The sequence below is a fragment of the Lacerta agilis genome, chromosome 3 (genome assembly GCF_009819535.1).
Source record: "Lacerta agilis isolate rLacAgi1 chromosome 3, rLacAgi1.pri, whole genome shotgun sequence".
NCBI classification, from domain to species: Eukaryota; Metazoa; Chordata; class Lepidosauria; order Squamata; family Lacertidae; genus Lacerta; species Lacerta agilis.
Window position 1 is genome coordinate 62,562,068 of NC_046314.1, and position 19,617 is coordinate 62,581,684.

General features: G+C 39.6%; 1 protein-coding gene across 6 annotated transcripts in view; it reads left to right on the forward strand.

Annotated features, from left to right (window-relative positions):
* Positions 1–19,617, forward strand: part of SASH1 (SAM and SH3 domain containing 1) — a 190,668-nt gene that overhangs the window by 167,960 nt on the left and 3,091 nt on the right. For all 6 annotated transcript variants that reach the window (XM_033143957.1, XM_033143958.1, XM_033143956.1 and 3 more), the window contains 7 exons: positions 1,154–1,297; positions 6,378–6,513; positions 7,619–7,788; positions 9,270–9,479; positions 13,600–13,750; positions 15,084–15,197; positions 17,780–18,864. In XM_033143957.1, coding sequence (XP_032999848.1) covers positions 1,154–1,297; positions 6,378–6,513; positions 7,619–7,788; positions 9,270–9,479; positions 13,600–13,750; positions 15,084–15,197; positions 17,780–18,864 — 2,010 coding nt within the window. The remainder of the gene's footprint in view (positions 1–1,153; positions 1,298–6,377; positions 6,514–7,618; positions 7,789–9,269; positions 9,480–13,599; positions 13,751–15,083; positions 15,198–17,779; positions 18,865–19,617) is intronic.

Consider the following 19,617-nt stretch of genomic DNA (forward strand, 5'->3'; position numbering starts at 1 on the left):
TTTTCATTTTTGTTACCAATGTATTTCCTTTGGGGAGCATAAAGCAGCTTGGAGGGGGGGTTGCTTTTCAGTAACAAATATTTTGAGAGAAAAGAGCTAAGAACCTGATTCCAGTGCCAATCCCCCACTTTGCTTTGCAGCCTCTGCAGCTGCATTTTGTAAAACAACAAAAATTAGGGCAAATTGCACTTGACTGAATGTCATGCATAGTCTGGCTCTAGAGCAGATAGCAAGCTTAACGTTAACATGTAGCGAAAGTAAATACCCAGATGTAACATCTGCCATAGTCAGTTCAATCTACCTGGATTTAAGTCAAGCAGCAGATAGTTGTCCTTATAAACACTAGACTCTGAAAGCCTGTTAGTACTTCCTGTTGCTAAAAAGTGCTCCAAAAATTAAACTTAACATAAGCAATAGGAGTCCAGACTTTAGATGCACTTGAAATTGTTTTTCTTAGCTTCTAAAGTGTTCAAAATTGAGCCTAAACAAGAAAAAAGGAAGTTGAACAGAAATATATATTGAAGACAGTGATGAGCTTGATGAGATTCATGCAAGAAGTGTAAAAGCTGTGCAAAATGTAACATTTACTTCCAGGGCAGTGTATTTAGCATGGTCCCCATTGAGACCTTTAGGTGGAAAAGGCTATGTCAGTATTGGATTCTCCCATCAGTTAAAATGCATGGAGCCAGGAGCTTTAAGGTATTTAGCATTCTGGTTGATAGAATCAACATTTGTGCCAAATTTCAACATAAAAGTTGCATTCAGGGGTTGTCTATGTTCATAAACATATGTTCCTGACTTATTACCCTGTTTGTTAACTAACATATAAGCCAATGTTTCCTGGTAACCATGCAAGGCAGGATGGATGTGCCAAATACACACATGAGGGGAGGAGAAAAGAATAAGGCAAAAAATGAGTGTTTGTTCACAGCTTCATCAACCATTATAAAAATGCTCCAGCCAAAGTACCGGTATATGATACCAGAAAAACTCAGTCTTGTCAAGACACCCAACCAAAATGCTTCTTGGGGACTGCAGAAAAGCAGTTCAGCTGTCAGTGTTTCCCTAAGACACATTTCATCTGAGACTTGAGCAGAGAAAAATGACAATGGCAAATGGTGTTCTTTGTTTTCATCCTTCTTTCATTTTACAGGGCAAAGATGGTGATTTTGTTTATAAAGAAGTGATCAAATCCCCATCTACTTCCCGCATGTCCCTTGGTAAAAAGGTGAAATCTGTTAAAGAAACCATGAAGAAAAGGATGTCTAAGAAATATAGCAGCTCCTTGTCAGAGCAGGTATGTGGTTTTGTTCATTTGCTTGTTTGTTTTAAATTAAACCACAGCTGGGGGATTTATTTGTTTGAGTAAATACTTGAAGAGTTGTTGATGCCTATGTTTTGCAACCTTACTGGAAAGTACAACAGCGTCATTCAAAAAATCTCCCCGTGGGAATAATGTAGTAAAGCAATTCCAAGGCCTTTTCAAAACTATTTACTGTAAAAAGAGCTTCAATAAAATCATAAAAGGGAGTTAGGATTGAGTTAGGGCAATAAAGTATATGATTTCATTCCATATACGCTGGTTTTAAAAATGAATGGCTTTATATACTATGCCCTAGTCCTCTAGCAATGTCAAACTGCCTCCAATACATCCTCTGAATTACACAGCAACATGCACTTTGCAACAAATGCTTACACCAATTTAGAAAAAAATGAAACATCTTTCAAATATAAAATGTATTTACTTTTTAAAATGTAATTTGTGCTCTGTTGTAATGACATAACTTATTTTTATTTTTTTAAAATATTTGTGGTTCCCTAGTACTTAGTTAAAAACATCTTAAAACAAAAGAAACATCTAAGTAACATCTTCCACCATTAAAATAAGTAATAAAATAGCAATTTAAATCCTACTGTTTAGCTAAAATTGTATTGAAATATAAACACTGTTTAAAAATGCAAACAAAAGATGTAAAACTCATAAATTATACAGAAAACACAGGAAAATACTTATCTTGGTTCAGGTACCTGATCATATAAGGAAGTTTTACATTCAGGATACACCTAATTTCATTTCATTATCATTGTAAATGTTTGATTGTTTTCAATAAAATATTGTCCTATGGTATGAGATCCCTGTTATTATAAATATCCATTATAAATATGATCTGTAAAATAATTCCATTGAATAGTAACAGTGGCTTTTCCTCTTTCACTTAAAAATAAATAAATCAGTCCCTTTGCTATTTGTATCTGCTGTGCTGAGGGCCACTGTATCAAGATGCTATTCCCATTGAGCTGTTAATGGACATTACTGGGCAGAAAAAGTAGTCTTATATAAAGCCCTAAAATCTGTGAAACTCCATTTTCCCCAGCAAGCTTTTCAAATGGGTATGGTGAGCCATCGGGGGGGGGGGGTTCATTATAACATATTAAATCCCACATTGCAGAGATCTATATAGTTGATCCTTAAAGTTCATTCTGAAAATATATTATTTTAAAGTTCCTGCTTCAATTTCCTCTGGCCAAAATCAATCTGTTTTTCCAAGCATGTTGCATTTGGCAGACTTCATTGAATTTGGTTTGGTGGGTTGTCAGAATACCCAACACTTTATTATTATTATTTTTTCATCAGTCTTTCCACTTGAACTGTAAGCATAACAAGTAATTGCTGGCAAGCAACTAACTGGCATTGGCATCAGCCTTGAAGAGAGTTTCCGTTGATTTAACATCGCCCTCTAGAGGACTGTTGAATAATCAGGATGCAGCAGTATACTATTATGATGTGTTCAGGAGCTGAAGGCTGGTCTTTGATAAGCAGAACATCATAGCATGTTTATCTTTAGGCCCTTTGAGATATGTTGGAATAATATTACCAATATAAATTCAGGTCTCTAGTTCCTGTATTTTACTTTGTCTCATTCTTATCTCCAATGGCACGGGACTGATTTCCAGCCAGAAGGCCTCCAAAAAGGGAATCTCACTTGGCTAGCGTGTTTTTGCTCAATACCCTGTCAGAGTGATTCTGAAACCCTTAGTTGCTGCTTTTGCTGTAAATAAACAATTTGTCTGAATCTTTGGAGAAATGAGGCAATATTTTTTGTCTGTCCTGAAGCAAAGTTCATTGTTGTCTGCCAGACCATCCCAGCGTTAGACTGCTGGTATTAAAATAAGAGTCATTTGTTGTGTTGCTCGGTGACTGTAACACGTTAGCACATTTATCTCCCAAGGTCCATTTCTGATGCATCTGATTGGTACAAAGCTCCAGTATGATGCTGACTCCTGTAATGCAATCTCTGTGGCCCCTGTCGTTTCTAAAATTGAATTCTGCCTTAACGCAGCCAAATATTTCCAAGTCATCGTTGGATAATACATATCCATCTTTTCTTGATCTGGATCATTGCTCATTGAAGCATTGCAGATACAAGGCTGCAAAAAGCAGAAGTAAAGAGCATGTCATTACTTATTTTAGGCGGCATTCCTAACCCCTGGCCCCACTTGCATGGGAGTCAGCCCTATTGAATTTCATAGGACTGATTCCCTTAGTGTGTTTAAAGCAAATTGACAGCTCTGCAGGTGATGAGTCAAGCAATATAGCATTCCTGCTCCATCTGAACCAGGAAACAATAGTTACTGGTTTCCGAACAACCCAGGATATTAAGCCAACTTTAAACCTGGCTTGTATTGAATCTATGAACCATTGTTTCCTGGTTCAGATGTAATGGGAAACAGTGGTTGCCTGAGGCTTCCTAGCTTGTTTCCCCACTCACATGAAGTCAGAAGTAACATGGCTGTGTGTGGTTGCAGGAGAAACAGATCTCAGATAATTAAGAGGAGATAGGATGTTCCAAAGTCAGCCAAAGAGAATTTGTCGTACCTGCTGTATTGTACGATCAGGCATAGTGATAATGAGGTCCTGAGATTGTTCAGGCCAGAAATATGAGCATTTAAGATTATGAAGTGATAGTTGTTAGGTATACAAGATTTTCCAATACAGACAGCAAGCAATACAGTAAAACATTTTTACAAAGTGAAATGCACCCCAATCCTGCAAATATAGCACAGTGGTACCTCGGGTTACATACATTTCAGGTTACATACGCTTCAGGTTACATACTCCGCTAACCCAGAAATAATGCTTCAGGTTAAGAACTTTGCTTCAGGATAAGAACAGAAATCGTGCTCTGGCGGCGCAGCAGCAGCAGCAGGAGGCCCCATTAGCTAAAGTGGTGCTTCAGGTTAAGAAGAGTTTCAGGTTAAGAACGGACCTCCAGAATGAATTAAGTACGTAACCAGAGGTACCACTGTATGGTCCATTAATAGGCAATTGGCAGTGACTGAGCTGACACAAGGCAAGGCATGTAACCACCTTGCACTGCCACCACAATATTTGCTTTCAATTCCTAGGTCCAGCGATAGGAACTGATGTGCCCATAATTTAGTAAGGTTCTGATTTCTAATTCTAATTTTCTGAGAACTGCATGGACATTTCTGCAGTTCATAGCAGGGAAAGTATTCCAAGACTAGTGTACAAGAAACAAACATTAGAAAAAATGGGAGGCACTTTCTTATTAGCTATCTGTGGCTTCAGTTCTTCAATTCTCTCTGGAGATTTGCTTGATTTGTGGAAATTTTCCTGATGACTCTGCAGCATGCAAATAACAGGCTTCATTCAGATGGTTTGTGATTTCATGTCTGTGGAATAAGTCAGCAATTCTTGTCTATCAGCAGGTTTCTTTTAATTTGTTGCTGCAGATAGTCTCTTGAACATTGTACCATGTTATTTTCTTACATTGTCATTTATCAAACAAAGTGCCTTCTTGACACCAGCACGCATGCATGCACGCACCCACATCCACTCACAAACATAAACGAACACTACTCTGACTGCAGTTAGCTCCCAGAAATGATTGTTTTAGCAAGTAAGTTGCCAAAATATCAGTATGGATGAGATCTCCTTGAATCTGTCTTGTTACTTGAATGATGAATGAAGAAAACATGTCCATTACATTGCAAGTAACAGGTTTTTGCTTTGTTTACAATTTTCATGCGTAAGTTGCATCGTCAGGTTTAATTCATTTCATATAAACAAAAAGAATGTGTTAGTTATTCATTCCAAATGGTAACATTTCTATTCTTTCATCTGCCATTTCATTTCTACTATGTTCAGCAAACTTCACATGAAAATTTTGATTCTAAGGCTTAGGAAAACAACACAACTGCAGAATATACAATGAAACAGCAAAATCACAAGTAAATATTGAAAAGCAATGCTCTAGTCAAATTAGTATTTGCACTGTGTCTAGGATAATACTTTTCTAAATTATATTTTCCACCTTTTTGCAAATGTGAGGAGGTTGTATTCATGTTTTTGTATGTTTAAGGCAGCAATCCTATGCACACTTGCTTGGGTGTAAGGGAACAAGCCCCATTGAACACAGTGTGACTTAACTTTCAAGTAAACATGAATAGGATTGGTTTGCACAACAAATACAGTTAAAAGAAGAGTAAATTACAAAAGAAATCATTTTACTGATATTTCAGCGAAGGAAGAGAAAATTTTACCAGTCGTCTTCTTGTTTTTTATGGTAGCCTCCCCCTACCTACCACCAAAGAAAAATCAACTGTAAGATGCATCAAAGAGATCAAACAATATATGAGAGACTTGGGTGATACATATATATATGTGTGTGTGTGTGTGTGTGTGTGTGTGTGTGTGTGTGTAGCAAATCTCTGCAACTTCTTTTTACAGAAAAAGCCTTGAACACATAATTTTACTTAGTGTGCACAACCTAACATTTTCCAAAGGCAAGAGCAACAGAGAATGGTGGTTGGATAGCTTGGTTGCAGAGCATGTGGTTTCCATGCACAAGGTCCTGGGTTCAATAGTTTGCAGATGACATAAAGCCAGGTGATATGCAACCTTTGTCTGGGACCCTGGTGAACCACCCCCTCAGTTTCCATGTACCATGTAGTCACAGAGCAGTGGTTTCTCAAGTGCAAATGAGGGCGACATGAGTGAACATGATTAGAATTGGACTGTAAAGGGGATAAGTGGTTTTCTATCATTTGGGATTACAGGGGAGACTAGGCTTAGTTTTTAACCTTGACATTGTTTTCTTGCCTTGATCAGGTTCTTTTCTCATTTGCAAGATGCAGGTATTTTTCACATTTGCTGTGTCTTTTTAGGCTAGAATGTGTTGGGAAAGAAGAATTTTATCCTATTGCGCTTCCTAGGTTTGCTACCTCAGTTGGGGGCCTACAGAAGGCTACTTTAATCTTCATGCATAGTAATAGATTCTAACCTATATGGTACCAATTGATCAACTACACAAGCCAGCACAAGTTGTCAATGAGTTGTGGTGATTTTCTTTCAGGACTCCAGCCTGGATGTAATGCCAGAATCTCCTCAGTCACTACAGCCAGATACTGATTCTCTCGATAAACCCAAACTGAAAGCTGGTGGTTCTGTAGAAAGTTTGAGGAGCTCTCTAAGTGGTCAGAGCTCAATGAGTAAGTAGTAAATAGAATGCTTGTTACAAACGGGTTTAGATTTAACATTCACAATTGAATGAATTATGGTTTATTAGATCAAAGACTAGCATTATGCCTGCATACGCCATCCTCACACACACACACACACTTCTTTGCATGTCCACACCCTTTCCTTCTTTCATGGTTTATTAAACAAGTTCCCCAAAATGGGAAGCTGTAAGAAACCCCGGAAGTGTTTTATGAAGATGCATAAGATAAGGAAGGAGGAAGCCTAATGCTAGCTATGTCTGAATCAATCCTACTGTGTCTTTTTGGATGAAACTCAAGAGTTCTCTTTTTTTACAGCAGCACATAAAGAAAACTATTTCTAAAGCGTAGTTGAAATCACAAATGCTGGCGGGCAAGGTAGTTGGTTCTTAGAACAGCAGTACTTCAGCTCTTATCTTGGGCAGGCAGACAGCATGTGCACCAATATTCCTGGGGTATTTTCACCTACAGACTTGTCAGACTCCAAGAAATTGTTTTGCTTGAGGTAGTGAGAATTGAGCCTGTGATTATCCAGTGCATGGCTCAAATGAATGGTTAGTTTTCCCACCAAGCAGTGCTTGGTAGTACATAAAAATCAATGCTTTCCAACATTCTTTCATGAAAAGTGAGGTATTCTCACTTAATGAGGAGTAAAAAAATAGTAGACTTCGCAGCAAAAAGTTAATACTTGGGCAAGTCTTTAGGAAAGTAGATTTTTTCATCCTTTATATATGTTTGTTTTAGGAAGGGGGGGGGGATCCTTTCAGTTAAAATCAGCCCAGCACTATTGAGCACTCAGCTGAAGCCTGGGGTTCTAGATTAAACAGTGGACAGGGACTGTGTAGCCTCCAGTGTTTCAGCATGTGCTGTAAGATTCTGTGACAAGCTATTCTAAGAAAGTGCTGTGGCAAACAGCAGCAGCAGATGGATCCCTAGGGAGCTGGTAAACGTTTTGAAAAGTGCCCTAAACATCCAAGAGAGGCTCAGAACCTGCTGTTTGCTGCCATAATCTTGCTGGAAATAAATATCAGATGTTTTTCAGTGTATTTTATAGTTGGGTTTTTGGGGGTAAACTTCCCTTTTTTATCACAAACAGGTGGACAAACCGTAAGCACAACAGACTCCTCAGCTAGCAACAGAGAGAGTGTCAAGTCTGAAGATGGTGATGATGAAGAACTACCATACAGAGGACCATTTTGTGGCCGGGCCAGGGTTCATACTGATTTTACCCCCAGCCCTTATGATACAGATTCCCTGAAACTCAAGGTACTCTTTCTGGAATAAATCCATATTTGAATCCAGGGAGTGTTCATAGGTGTCTTTTACAAGCTGGAATTATTAATACCTTGGGCTTGTCCTCTTGTCAGAATCACATACACCTCAGTAATACTGCTGTTACCAGATGGAGAGAACATATAGCCCTTGTATCCAGAGAACTGCGCTGGTTTTCTGTGAGTTTCTGGGAACAGACCAAAGTGCCTGCATTGCCTTCAGATCTGTTGTAGTACCCCAGCAAGTGGTCTTTTGCCCTCTCTATGGTAGTAGGTGATCCTCTGGGAATTTGTTGTAGGTTGTCAGTTCCATTTTTAGGAATATGGTGAATATCATCCTTTTCCTTTTCCCATAGACAACATAATACAGTCATACCTCATGTTGCGTACGCTCTGTGTTGCGCATGTTCGAGTTGCGGACCTCCGCAACCCGGAAGTCCTCCACGGAGCGTGTGGGTGTGCAGAAGCGCAAAAACTGTGAACTTCTGGGTTTTTTCTTTTTTTGTTCATTCGCGTTGCGTACGCCCAGGTTCCGTGGCGCAACCCGGAACGGATCACATATGTAACATGGGGTACCACTGTACCTTTGTTCTGCTGCTGTATAAATGGCTGGAGCCAAACTGCAACCTTTGTATTCATTTTATGTTATGTTTGTTGTTATGGGTGGGGGTTTTTTATCGTTTGTGGGTAATTGTAAGCCATGTCTCTGCCTCAGAAATAGTAGAAATGTAAATAATAAATAAATATGCTGTGTATTTTTTTTTAAAAAAAGAAAACTTAGAGAGGCCCACTAGAGAGGCAGAAAGATCAGCAGTGAGCTGAAAATAAGTTAATTATCACAGAACTGGAAATGTATGCTATGAATTCATTTCTGCTCTACTTATGGATTTGACAAATCAGGAAAAATATTTTCATAGATTTACCCCTTGCATCGGGCAATTAGAAGAACATTGTAGTGAAGAAGAGTTGTGCATATAGTTTTCAAAAGCTTTTGCATAGGTGAACCCTTTTTAAAAGGATGAGACAAGAAAAAGTTATATATATATATATATATACTTAGTTTAGAATACTGGCAACTCTCATCTTACATTTATTTAACTTACACAATTACAGCTTTGCACAGGTGGGGGAAAATAAAGAGCAGAGGAAACCCACTCTCCATTTATTTATTTCCACCCACCTGCGCCAAGCTGTGATTGTAGGCTTACCCAGCTTAGGGAAGGCAGTGCAAAGGCTGTGGCAGCATCCCAGAGCCCTTGTGCAAAGGTGCCCGGCTTTGAGAAGGAGGTGTGAAGATTCTGGCAGGTTCCTAGAGCACCTCCTGCTTCCTTCCCAGAGCCAGGCAAGTGCTTCTTGGGCTTAAGTCTGCATGCAATAAAATGTGCATTCCTTTATGATACAGTAAACATTGATTTAGTATTTTGCAAATCACTATGGAGCCTTCAGGTAGATGCATTCTGCTTCTCTCATATACAGAAGGGCGATATAATTGATATAATCAGCAAACCACCTATGGGTACCTGGATGGGCCTCTTGAACAACAAAGTGGGTACTTTCAAGTTCATCTATGTGGATGTGTTACATGAAGAGGAAGAGAAGCCTAAAAGGCCTACAAGAAGGCGACGGAAAGGCAGACCACCTCAGCCCAAATCTGTTGAGGATCTCCTAGATCGCATCAACTTAAAGGTGGGCTGTAATTGTCTTATACTTGCTTTACTCTTCTGCAAGCACTTCAACTCCATATCTATACAATAAATAGGACTAAATTCACAGCCTTAAAATTATATGCACTTCTGTATCCCAGCATTTAAAATAATGTGTGAGGAATCAAGACGTGTGATTTCATTTTCAAGATCTATGTGGCATTGTGGAATTCCCTTGTTTAAAGATTTGGTCGATTCTCGGATTATAAGGCATTCATAGTTGAAAGTGAGAGCAAGTTGAAACCACAAGCTTCTTGAGATTTACTGCACTTGTATATTTATGGTTTGCATCTCCTTTGCATAAATTTATAATTTTAGATTTAAACATATAGTGTGTTCTTTAGCCTATGAAGCTGGGCAGGCAGTGGGGAGTAAACTGATTGGGCCAGCGCAAGAGGCACCATCAGTTTTGAAGGCTAAGTCCTCTTCCCATTTTTCTCTCTGGTTACTTCAGGTGAAGTACAATTAGCTCTCCAGAAGAGGAAACAGAGGAACAGAGGCACAGAGGAAAATTGTCTGCTGTGTAACTGTTTTATTTAATTAATTAATTTGTTCAGTAGTCCTACAAGGTGATGTTTAGCAAAAGCAGCATTACCGAACAGAAGCAGCTAATATAGTAGAGCACAGCTGTTGAGCTGCCTCCTGACAGCAAAACCACCCTACCACACCAGCCAAAAGCATTTGCATTTTATTTATTAAGTGGATTTTTATTTTGTATTGCTTGATGCTCAATCAGGCAGGCTGGAAATAAGACATTCTGCCTGCTGTTTATTCTTCCTACTCTGCTGTTAAAGGGAAGTGGCTTTTTTCTTTTCTTTTTTTAGCAAGCCAATTTAAGAAGATGGGATTCTGAATTCAGCAGCAGGAAACCTTGTTAGAGGGCTAATAGATTCTGTAGACATTCACTGATCCCATAATTTTTTTTCTGTGTGAATATATCCTAAACTGTTGAGTTTTTATATCATGAGTAAAAATAATACTGTTTTGTTTTCATAGCTGCCATGCGCAGGATCATGTTATGATATTTTATCCCTTTATTGATACAAACTGTACCTGTTTAACTGGGCTGGGAAACCTTTCTCTTCATTATTTAAAGCCACAAAGGGTCCGTAAAAACAACAGCAGCCAGTAAAAACTTATCCAGCTAAAAAGGATTTCTACTCAGGACTTGCTCTCAAATCAGTCAGGCTATACCGGAAGTCCAGCTTTCGACAGAACCAAGATTATAACTGAAATTCTGGCTATAGAGAAGGATAAAGTGTTGGGCAAAACAAAGATTGACCAAAGAGTTACAGTAGGAAGAGTTCAGAAGGTCTTGAAATCTTAACTGCTTTTTAAAGGCTTGAAAAATCAAACATTCAAGGAGAGAATAGGCAGGAAGCCTCCTCTAAGATGAATTCCAGGGTCTGGAATTGGGAGCCAAGGCAACAGCAACCCAACACTTGTTGGGAATGCAATCAATCAGGATGGAACAAATGGTGAACTCATTTGAGGACCCTGTTACCTTACTCCAAAAGCCTTTTGCATACTGCGGGGCTAATCAAGTGATTTGAATGGAGCACCTCCTAACAGTTCAGCTCCTGTCGAGCACAATACTTATTATTAGAGCACCTGTCCTCAGCAATGAAGATTCAGTGCCTGAGCAATAAGCAGTGGCCATATGAATGTATGTTTACTGAAACATACCCTGTTACTCTGGAGCCACAACTGTGTCTTTTAACTGAAAACAACCTCAAGTTGAAAATGTTCAAGCTTGCCCTTCCCTACCCCTGCTTCCCACAACCATCCCCAGAAGGCGTCACTCCCCGAAATCCAAAGTAGGATGTGTAATCACTACTCTTGTTATACAACAACATCTCTTCCATTTCTTGCTTGTTAACATAATTTATCTAAAGCTTGAAGCAGGACAGAAAGGGTTGCAAAGTTTTTTTCTTACTTTCTGCAAGTTTAACATTGAATATAATGCTTCCCTTGTCTTTTTCTTTTTTTAAACAACCCTCAGACCCCTCTGAGGCATTTGCAAGCTTAAAGCATTACTTTTGTCAGCTAACATGCATATATGATGGCATGAGGGTGGGTGGATAAATCTGCTTTCTTCCCAAGGTATTATGTCTTGCAGTTAAATCTTATGATTCTTATTAATTTTAAATAGATTGAAAAGGCTTGGTCCTATATTTTAAAAAATAGTTTCCTTTTCTTGTTTTTTTGAACTGGTGCTGGGCTGGAAAGGGGAAATTATCCTGCAATTATCTGTGATTTTTTTTTAAATGTGGTGCTGGTAAATTTCCAATACACATTTGTTTCCAGTAGCACCTTAGAGACCAGCTGAGTTTGTTCTTGGTATGAGCTTTCGTGTGCATGCACACTTCTTCAGATATCATGCACACGAAGCTCATACCAAGAACAAACTCAGTTGGTCTCTAAGGTGCTACTGGAAAGAATTTTCTATTTTGTTTCGATTATGGCAGACCAACACGGCTACCCACCTGTAACAAGATACATTTGTTACTTAATTGTCTTTTTGGAGCATCATTGACAACCACAGCAGCTGTGATCACCTACTGTTTCAAAGCTAGCTTAAACCTAAAAAGGGACTGAATAAAAGAACAAATGGCTTTTGAACCATCCTTTCTGTACCACTACCTGCTTGATGTTTGCAAGGCTCACTTCCTCTCTTTACCACTATGTGTATGTACATTAATCATAGAAATGAGAAGGTTATATTAAATGACATAACAGACCAAAAGTTAAGAACCTTGAACCTTGGCCTGGTAATGTACAGTCAAACCTCGGTTGTTGAATGTAATCTGTTCCAGAAGCCTGTACAGCTTCTGAAATGTTTGACAACTGAGGCACAGCTTCCAATTGGTTGCAGGAGCTTTCTGCACTCAAGCAGAAGCCACGTCAGATGTTCGGCTTCCAAAAACTGGAGCATTTACTTCTGGGTTTTGGTGTTCGGGAGCAGAAACATTCCAAAACGGAGCCATTCGGGAACAGAGGTTTGACTGTATTGGCATGCAAAATAAATAAATAAATAAATAAAAATGCTTTTAAGCACTGGTGTTGTGTGTTGGCATAATCTTTCCCCACCAGTAGTTCAACCAATTTAATGTTTAAATCAGGCATAAAAAGGTAAAGGACCCCTGACAGTTAAGTCCAATCGCAGACAACTCTGGGGTTGTGGCGCTCATCTCGCTTTACAGGCCGACGGAGCCAGCGTTTGTACGCAGACAAGTTTTTCTGGGTCATGTGGCCAGCATGATGAAGCCGCTTCTGGCAAAACCATAGCAGCGCACGGAAACACCATTTACCTTCCCACCGGAGCAGTACCTATTTATCTACTTTCATTTTTGGTGTGCTTTCGAACTGCTAGGTTGGCAGGAGCTGGGACTGAGCCACAGGAGCTCACCCCATGGCGGGGATTCGAACCGCCAATCTTCCGATTGGCAAGCCCAAGAGGATCAGTCGTTTAGACCACAGTGCCACCCACGTCCCAAATCAGGCATAGATTCCTGCAATGCACAACTTTGATGTAGAGTAGTTAGTATGACATTACCAGATGTTGTCATCCGTAATGGTAGCTATGTTCTTAACAAAGAATCACATTAATTCAGGGGTTGCCAGACTTTTGAGGCCCCTGAGCACATTTACAAACCAGAAAAAAACTGTTGTAGGCACATCTTCCCCAGCCGGAACAAACCCACACCCAAAATCACCCCTGCTCAAGAAGGCTTCTTTTCAAATCTAATTTCAGCAGCAGGGAAAGGACCCTGTGGCCACCAAGAAGGACCCCTGCAGACACATGTGCAATAGCAGGCACTACACTGGCTGTCCATAACATACAGAACCAGTTGCCAGTAGAACTTTGTACTGTCTGAAGTCTACCTGTAATACTACATACAATCTTTATTTCATCTAGTGGGTACAGAGCTACTTGAGAGATTCTTTATGTTACCTGCAATCTGTATAAATAACCACCTGTAATCACTGATCAGAAAGGTGGAAAATGTATGGATGGCATGGAAAGTGGCATCTTGTTTTGAGTAGTTCCGCACTGCTGTTTCCTTCTTATGTGCCACAACTGTTCTCTTCCTTTGCCACAGGAGCACATGCCCACCTTTTTATTCAATGGCTATGAAGACCTGGACACTTTCAAGCTCCTAGAGGAAGAAGACTTGGATGAGCTCAACATACAGGACCCACAGCATAGAGCTGTTCTCCTGACAGCAGTTGAACTGCTACAGGAATATGACAGTGAGTGAGGCTTTGAATTTCTTTTCTAATGCACAGCTAAGGATTTGTAACCATTTGGGGGTTGGGAAACTTCTGCCTCAGCCTTCCATGCCCCAACCCAGCTGCCACCAGCCCAGTTACTACATGCTTTTTTCAGGATCCACCCCCATCTTCCAACTCTGAATTACATTTTATCAAGACTAAATTGTAAGGGCAAGACATCTATGATAGTGATTTCATTTATAGAGTAATTTCATATTAGTAATGACTCATTATTTCCCTTCTAACTTTGCTAGCTATAATTTACATAGTTTATAATGAAAATGTGAATTAAGTCATCTAGAAATCTGGATTTCAATGGAATTTTCAGAAACTTGCAAATTTCATTAGAAGGGTTTTACAAATTACTGCTACTTTTTAACCTTTTCTAGCAGCAGCCAATGCACCACAGCAGGATTCTCCAACCTGGTATCTTCCAGAAGTGTTGGACCGGGTGGATGAGGGTGATGGAGGTGTAGTCTAAAACATATGCAGGGCACCAAGTTGGAGAACACTACACAAGAGGAAGTCTGATGGCAGTTCAAGACAAAATAAGAAATGAGTTTGGGAAATCATGTAAATAACAGCTTTTTGTAAGGAAAAGTCAAGGTTGTGTGGAGGTATTTGACAATACGGAAGGACCATTATGTTTAATAGGGAATAAGTGCCATTGAGGTCAGATGAATTTCCATATAAACACAGGTGAAACTACTCATAACTAGATATGCTGACAAAGTTCTTTAAACTTAGGCTTGGGTATAAGCTGTGGGAGGCTTGTAAAGATCACCTATAATGAAGCTCTGAAATTATCTTCCAACTCAAATGGATATCTTGGCTCTTCCCAACAGATTCCAAAGCATACTCCACCCCCCTGGAATATAGTTCAAGGGTTGCTTGTGAATCCTGGATTTAATTTTGATTTAAATTTGAAAAAATAATACTGAAAACATAATAAAACATGCACAACTGTTTTAGTCAGATCTGCAGGTGCAGGTTAGGTCCATTCCATTACAACCATGTGATCAGCTGCCTAGCACATCTTCTGTATAAATTCCTAGTGGGTGCAACTTAAAAACTACTGTATGTAATATTCCCAGTAATCGACTCTCACCCCTACTCACTTCTTCCACTATGTCCTCTCAGGGCAGCAGTACTCCTACATTATCTGCTGCTGAAAACAACTCATGGCTCTTATTAAAGGATGTCTTTTTAGTATGCTGCTGGGTATTTTGGTAGGACAGAAGTGAGATTATTAGTGCTGTTCTTTGTGTAAATTATGCCTTCTCACTTCCTCTATTTCCTTTCTCTACTCCAGGTAACAGTGACCAGTCAGGTTCTCAGGAGAAACTCCTCATAGATGGTCAGGGCTTAAGTGGCTGTTCTCCCCGGGATTCAGGCTGCTATGAAAGCAGTGAAAACCTGGAGAATGGTAACAATTGATCTATATCCATATCAAAAAACATGCCAAATTTGTTAGATTTTAAGGGACCACAGGACACTCTTGTGGCTGGGAAAAGCAATCATGCAAACTCTCTGGCTCTGCTTTTGCTCTCTATAATTTAACGGCGGACTTGTTTGTGGCCTAGTTTTCCCATCCCTACATACTTATTTAGTTAATCTTACATTGTCAGTCGAGGCACAGTTTCAAGGCAGCGAGCAAAACGTGCTTCCCTCCTAGCAGTGCTTTTCAGCATTATCTTTCATATTACTGCTTTTTCATGTCAAGAGAGAGAATAAAGAGCACTGCCTCCAGATCAGTATGATGCCACGCTCATTTTATTTGCTGGAGGACATTTACTTCTGTGATACAAAAGAATAACAAGGGAGTGCTGTAAATGAGGAACTAGCTCACACACTTATGGGGACTGAAGAACATTTATGATCAAAGATTCTATTTTTGTATTGATTGTCACTATTTTACTCCTTATGCATGCTGCATCTGCCTTTGCTCATATACCTCTCTTAAGGCTAGATGTTAATTGCATTAACATTAAATAGCGTGGGGGGGGGCATGTCCTCAAACTGGGCTTGGGGCCAGCCCTTTACTATTCTCCCTGTGCTGCAGTTCAGATTAAATCCCCCTCTCTACTTGAAGCTGCCATGAGCTCTCAGAAGAAAGCTGGCAATGGGACCTATATAAGCTTCTCTTCAGTGGAGAGTAGCAGCTGGAAGAGACACATTACACAAAAATATCCGCAGCCTCTGTAATAAAGTTTTATATAGAGTTGCTTCTTTGCAGGACAGCAGTCCTCCTTGCTCTCCTAGCATCCTGGTACCCAAGTTCACTTCATTTCTTCCAACTCCATGTTACCAGATGATGACCAATTTTTACAATCTTTTCATGTCACTTCTGCTATAAATTCAGGATGAAGAGTTTTCTGACTCCTGTGGATTATGTAGGAGTGCAGGCATGGTGCACAGATACAATGGTGATAGAGATATTGGATCTTTGCAGATGAATTGCTTGCCATGATAAGCACTGCTTCTGAAGCAGTGCAAAGTAATATGAGGGAGGGGGCCTGCCGTGGAGTCTCTGACTCTTTTCTAAGGACTGCTGTACTCCTCAAGCAATGAGCAGACATTGGTGAACTCATGTGCCATGAATACTAGGGTTCGTTTTAAATCTGGAGGAACCCTAACAAAATCCTGGACATCTTTCTGATATTAAAAGTCGATTTTCCCTCAACTGTGATATGCCCTTTGCATAACCACCTTGTAAAATCCATATTAGACACTTCCTTGTAAGCAGGTCTCACATGCAACAGCATACTTAAGCAAGCCCCATTTATGAGTGGTGCCTTACTCAAGAGGCCAACTTATGTGGGGTTCCATGAGACTGCCACACAATATTGTAAATATGGACATGTAACACCAGAAAGGAATAACCCAGTTGATTTTGCCCTCATACAAGTGTCAATGCTTCTCCCATTCTCTGCTCTTTAATGCTAACATTTTGTAATGAGTGCAGGCTTTTTCAATAAGAAAATTGTTGGGAGCCTAGATGGAAACCTTTGAAAACAGCCATTTACTGTTAAGAAATATCATCCACTTTCTTCTTCATCACCACCAGCTTCTAAAGCTTTTTGATTATTCTGTATAGCAAGAAAAAAACAAGGGAGATGCAGTGTTCTATTTTAGATTAAAGTTTTCTTTCTGCCTTTGCTTTGAGACTTCTGAAGAGACATTGTGTTCTGCAGTGAATGTGAATTCTATGCAGATTCAAAGCAGTCAACTGTGTATTATTCAGTGCCAAAGTTTAGCATTTTGAAGATAAAGCTCTAAATTGTACATGTGTTGAATGAAACATCCATTCCTTTAAAAAAAGAACTTAAACTTTGTAGGAGAGAAAGGTAGTGTATTCTTACCTCTAGGGTCCTTGGGCTCCACAAGGCTCCCTCATTATAGGATTCATGTAGACAGACAGATGATCCAGAAAAACCTATTTTCTGAACTGAAGTCACATGAATAAATGAAGATGAAATAAATTATGACACAGAAAACAAACTCAAGAAAATACTTTGCAAATAAAAAGCAGGTTTGTAGCCCATATTTTACTTTTGGGCTAAGAGACCTTATAATGAGGCTAACTCAGCACAGTAGAGTGGTTAGAGGTCAAGTTTGAGACAACATTGTATATGTTTATTATTATTTTTTATGTTTATTATTTATGTTATCAATTCTGCTTCCTTGACCAGTGATACACAAGTTGAAATACAGTGTGACATTGCATTTAATTTAAGCAAATGACAAGACAGCATACCACTATTGTTTGGTTTGGTTTTCTGTTTATAGAAAATCAATGAAATACATAACAAATTATCTTAACAAAGGATCATAGGACAGTGTAAACATGCCATGCCAGTCTTGGTTTGGTTTATTTTTATGTGTTTTTTCTCATGAAGTTCTATTTTGTTATTTGTACAGCAAAATCCAGTAGAAATGATATATTTAAACCTTCCTTTTGCACATTACTTGCACAAGTCATAAATGTTTTTCCTCTTTTTGTTTCAGCTAAAACTCGAAAGCCTTGTCTCTTACCCTCAAAGTTGGCTTCTGAATACAGTTTTAAAGATTTCCACAGAAATCCACGGGCAAATTATCCAACCCTGCCCTTAACTAAATCAACAGATGTCCCCCAGCAAGGAGAGAAGACACAGTTGACTTGTACAAATCATGTTCTGAAAAGCTGCCTCAAGCCCCCAGCAGTCGTCGTCCTCAAGAAGAACCGCAGAAGTTTACCAGTTGGTATCTGTCGGAGCTTTGAGACTCTAGAAAGTGGTCACAAGGTTCACATGTGGCCAAGATCTCATTCTCTTGGCGACCTTCATGGAGAAGCTGGCCCCGACTCTGCAAAGAAGCTGGATGTTTTCCCTCAAGGCGAACTGGATTTAACAAACATGCCAACTGGCTCTGGAGGCATGCACATGGCAGAACAGTTGATGGCTGAGGAGAGCAAAGCAGGTGTTGATTCTCTTAAGGGGAAAGCAAAGGAACTGCACTTCTCTGCAACCATTCCTTCCAGTGGAACATTTCCACTGTTTCTGCCTCAGAATTGTGGAGTTCATTCATCTTCACTTTCACGTGGTGTAACTTGGACTACTTTTGAAAACTTCAAAAAGACCACGCATGATCTTGGAAGGGCCAGTCATTCTCCCTTCCCCAAGGAAGCTGATCAGAAGGGCACAGGTGAGGCAAGAGCACAGCCAAAAGCATCTTCACAGCCACCACCAGTCCCTGCCAAAAAAAGCAGAGAACGCCTTTCTAATGGACACTGTCACCTCCCCTCAGCCCTTTCTTGTCCAGATGTGCCATCCTTGCCAGTGAAAAAGAGCCTCCAACCTGGCTCCTCTGATTCCCATGTACTGACTGTGTGTAGATCATCTCCTGGGCAGGAGCCCAGTAGTCCTTCGGGCGTACGGCCTCCTTGGTTTTCAGATCTTCCAGAGACTGCTACTGTCCAGCAACATGTGCTAAAACTTGATCCTTTGTCGGTGAGAAAAATATCTTCTAACAGAGGACTGGATCTGGAAATGTTGATAGAAAACAAGCTGCAATCTGAAGATATTGATCTCACAGAAGATCCATATTCTGACAAGGTACAGTGTGAGGAGGCTGAGAAATGTTTAATTTGTTCATATTTTGCATTGTTTTTCTTCTCCACTTGAGTGTTGGAGATGTTCCTTAAAAATGGGCCTTAAACTGGCAATTAAAATGAAAGATATGTTAAACATTCTTAAAACTTTTCATACATTTCAGACAGTGTGAAGCAATCTTAAATGGCTCCATGTGTATACCATACAGATTTGCCATTCAACAATTTGCTTTTCATTTTAGGTGCTTGTTTCATCCATGTGGTGAGCCATTGCATGTAGAACAATTCAGTATTTGAAGTAGTCTCCCTATGGTGGTCATATGCACATTGGCCCTTAGAGCTCTCAGCTCTGTAACATTATATAATAAATTACTGAATAATGTCAGTATTAATGCTTGTTGTTGTTCAGTCGTTCAGTCGTGTCCGACTCTTCGTGACCCCATGGACCAGAGCATGCCAGTATTAATGCTAGTAGCATATAAAAAGCAGCCTCTGCCATGTGGCAGCAAGGCCTGAAATGTTCATTTGTCCATTATTTGACTTGGGCACAGCCAAGCAAAAGTTAAGGATATTTCAGTTGTATTAAATTTAGACTTAATAATGTAGAACTCAACAGGTCTTTTAAAGTGGTTGACTTCAGAGTGCACTTTTCTGAGTTATCAGCCATAGTTCTCAAGCAAAGTAGCATATCAAGTTATACTTTCCCAATAACTTTAATAAACCTTTATAAGGAATATAATTTGAGATTTAAGACTCA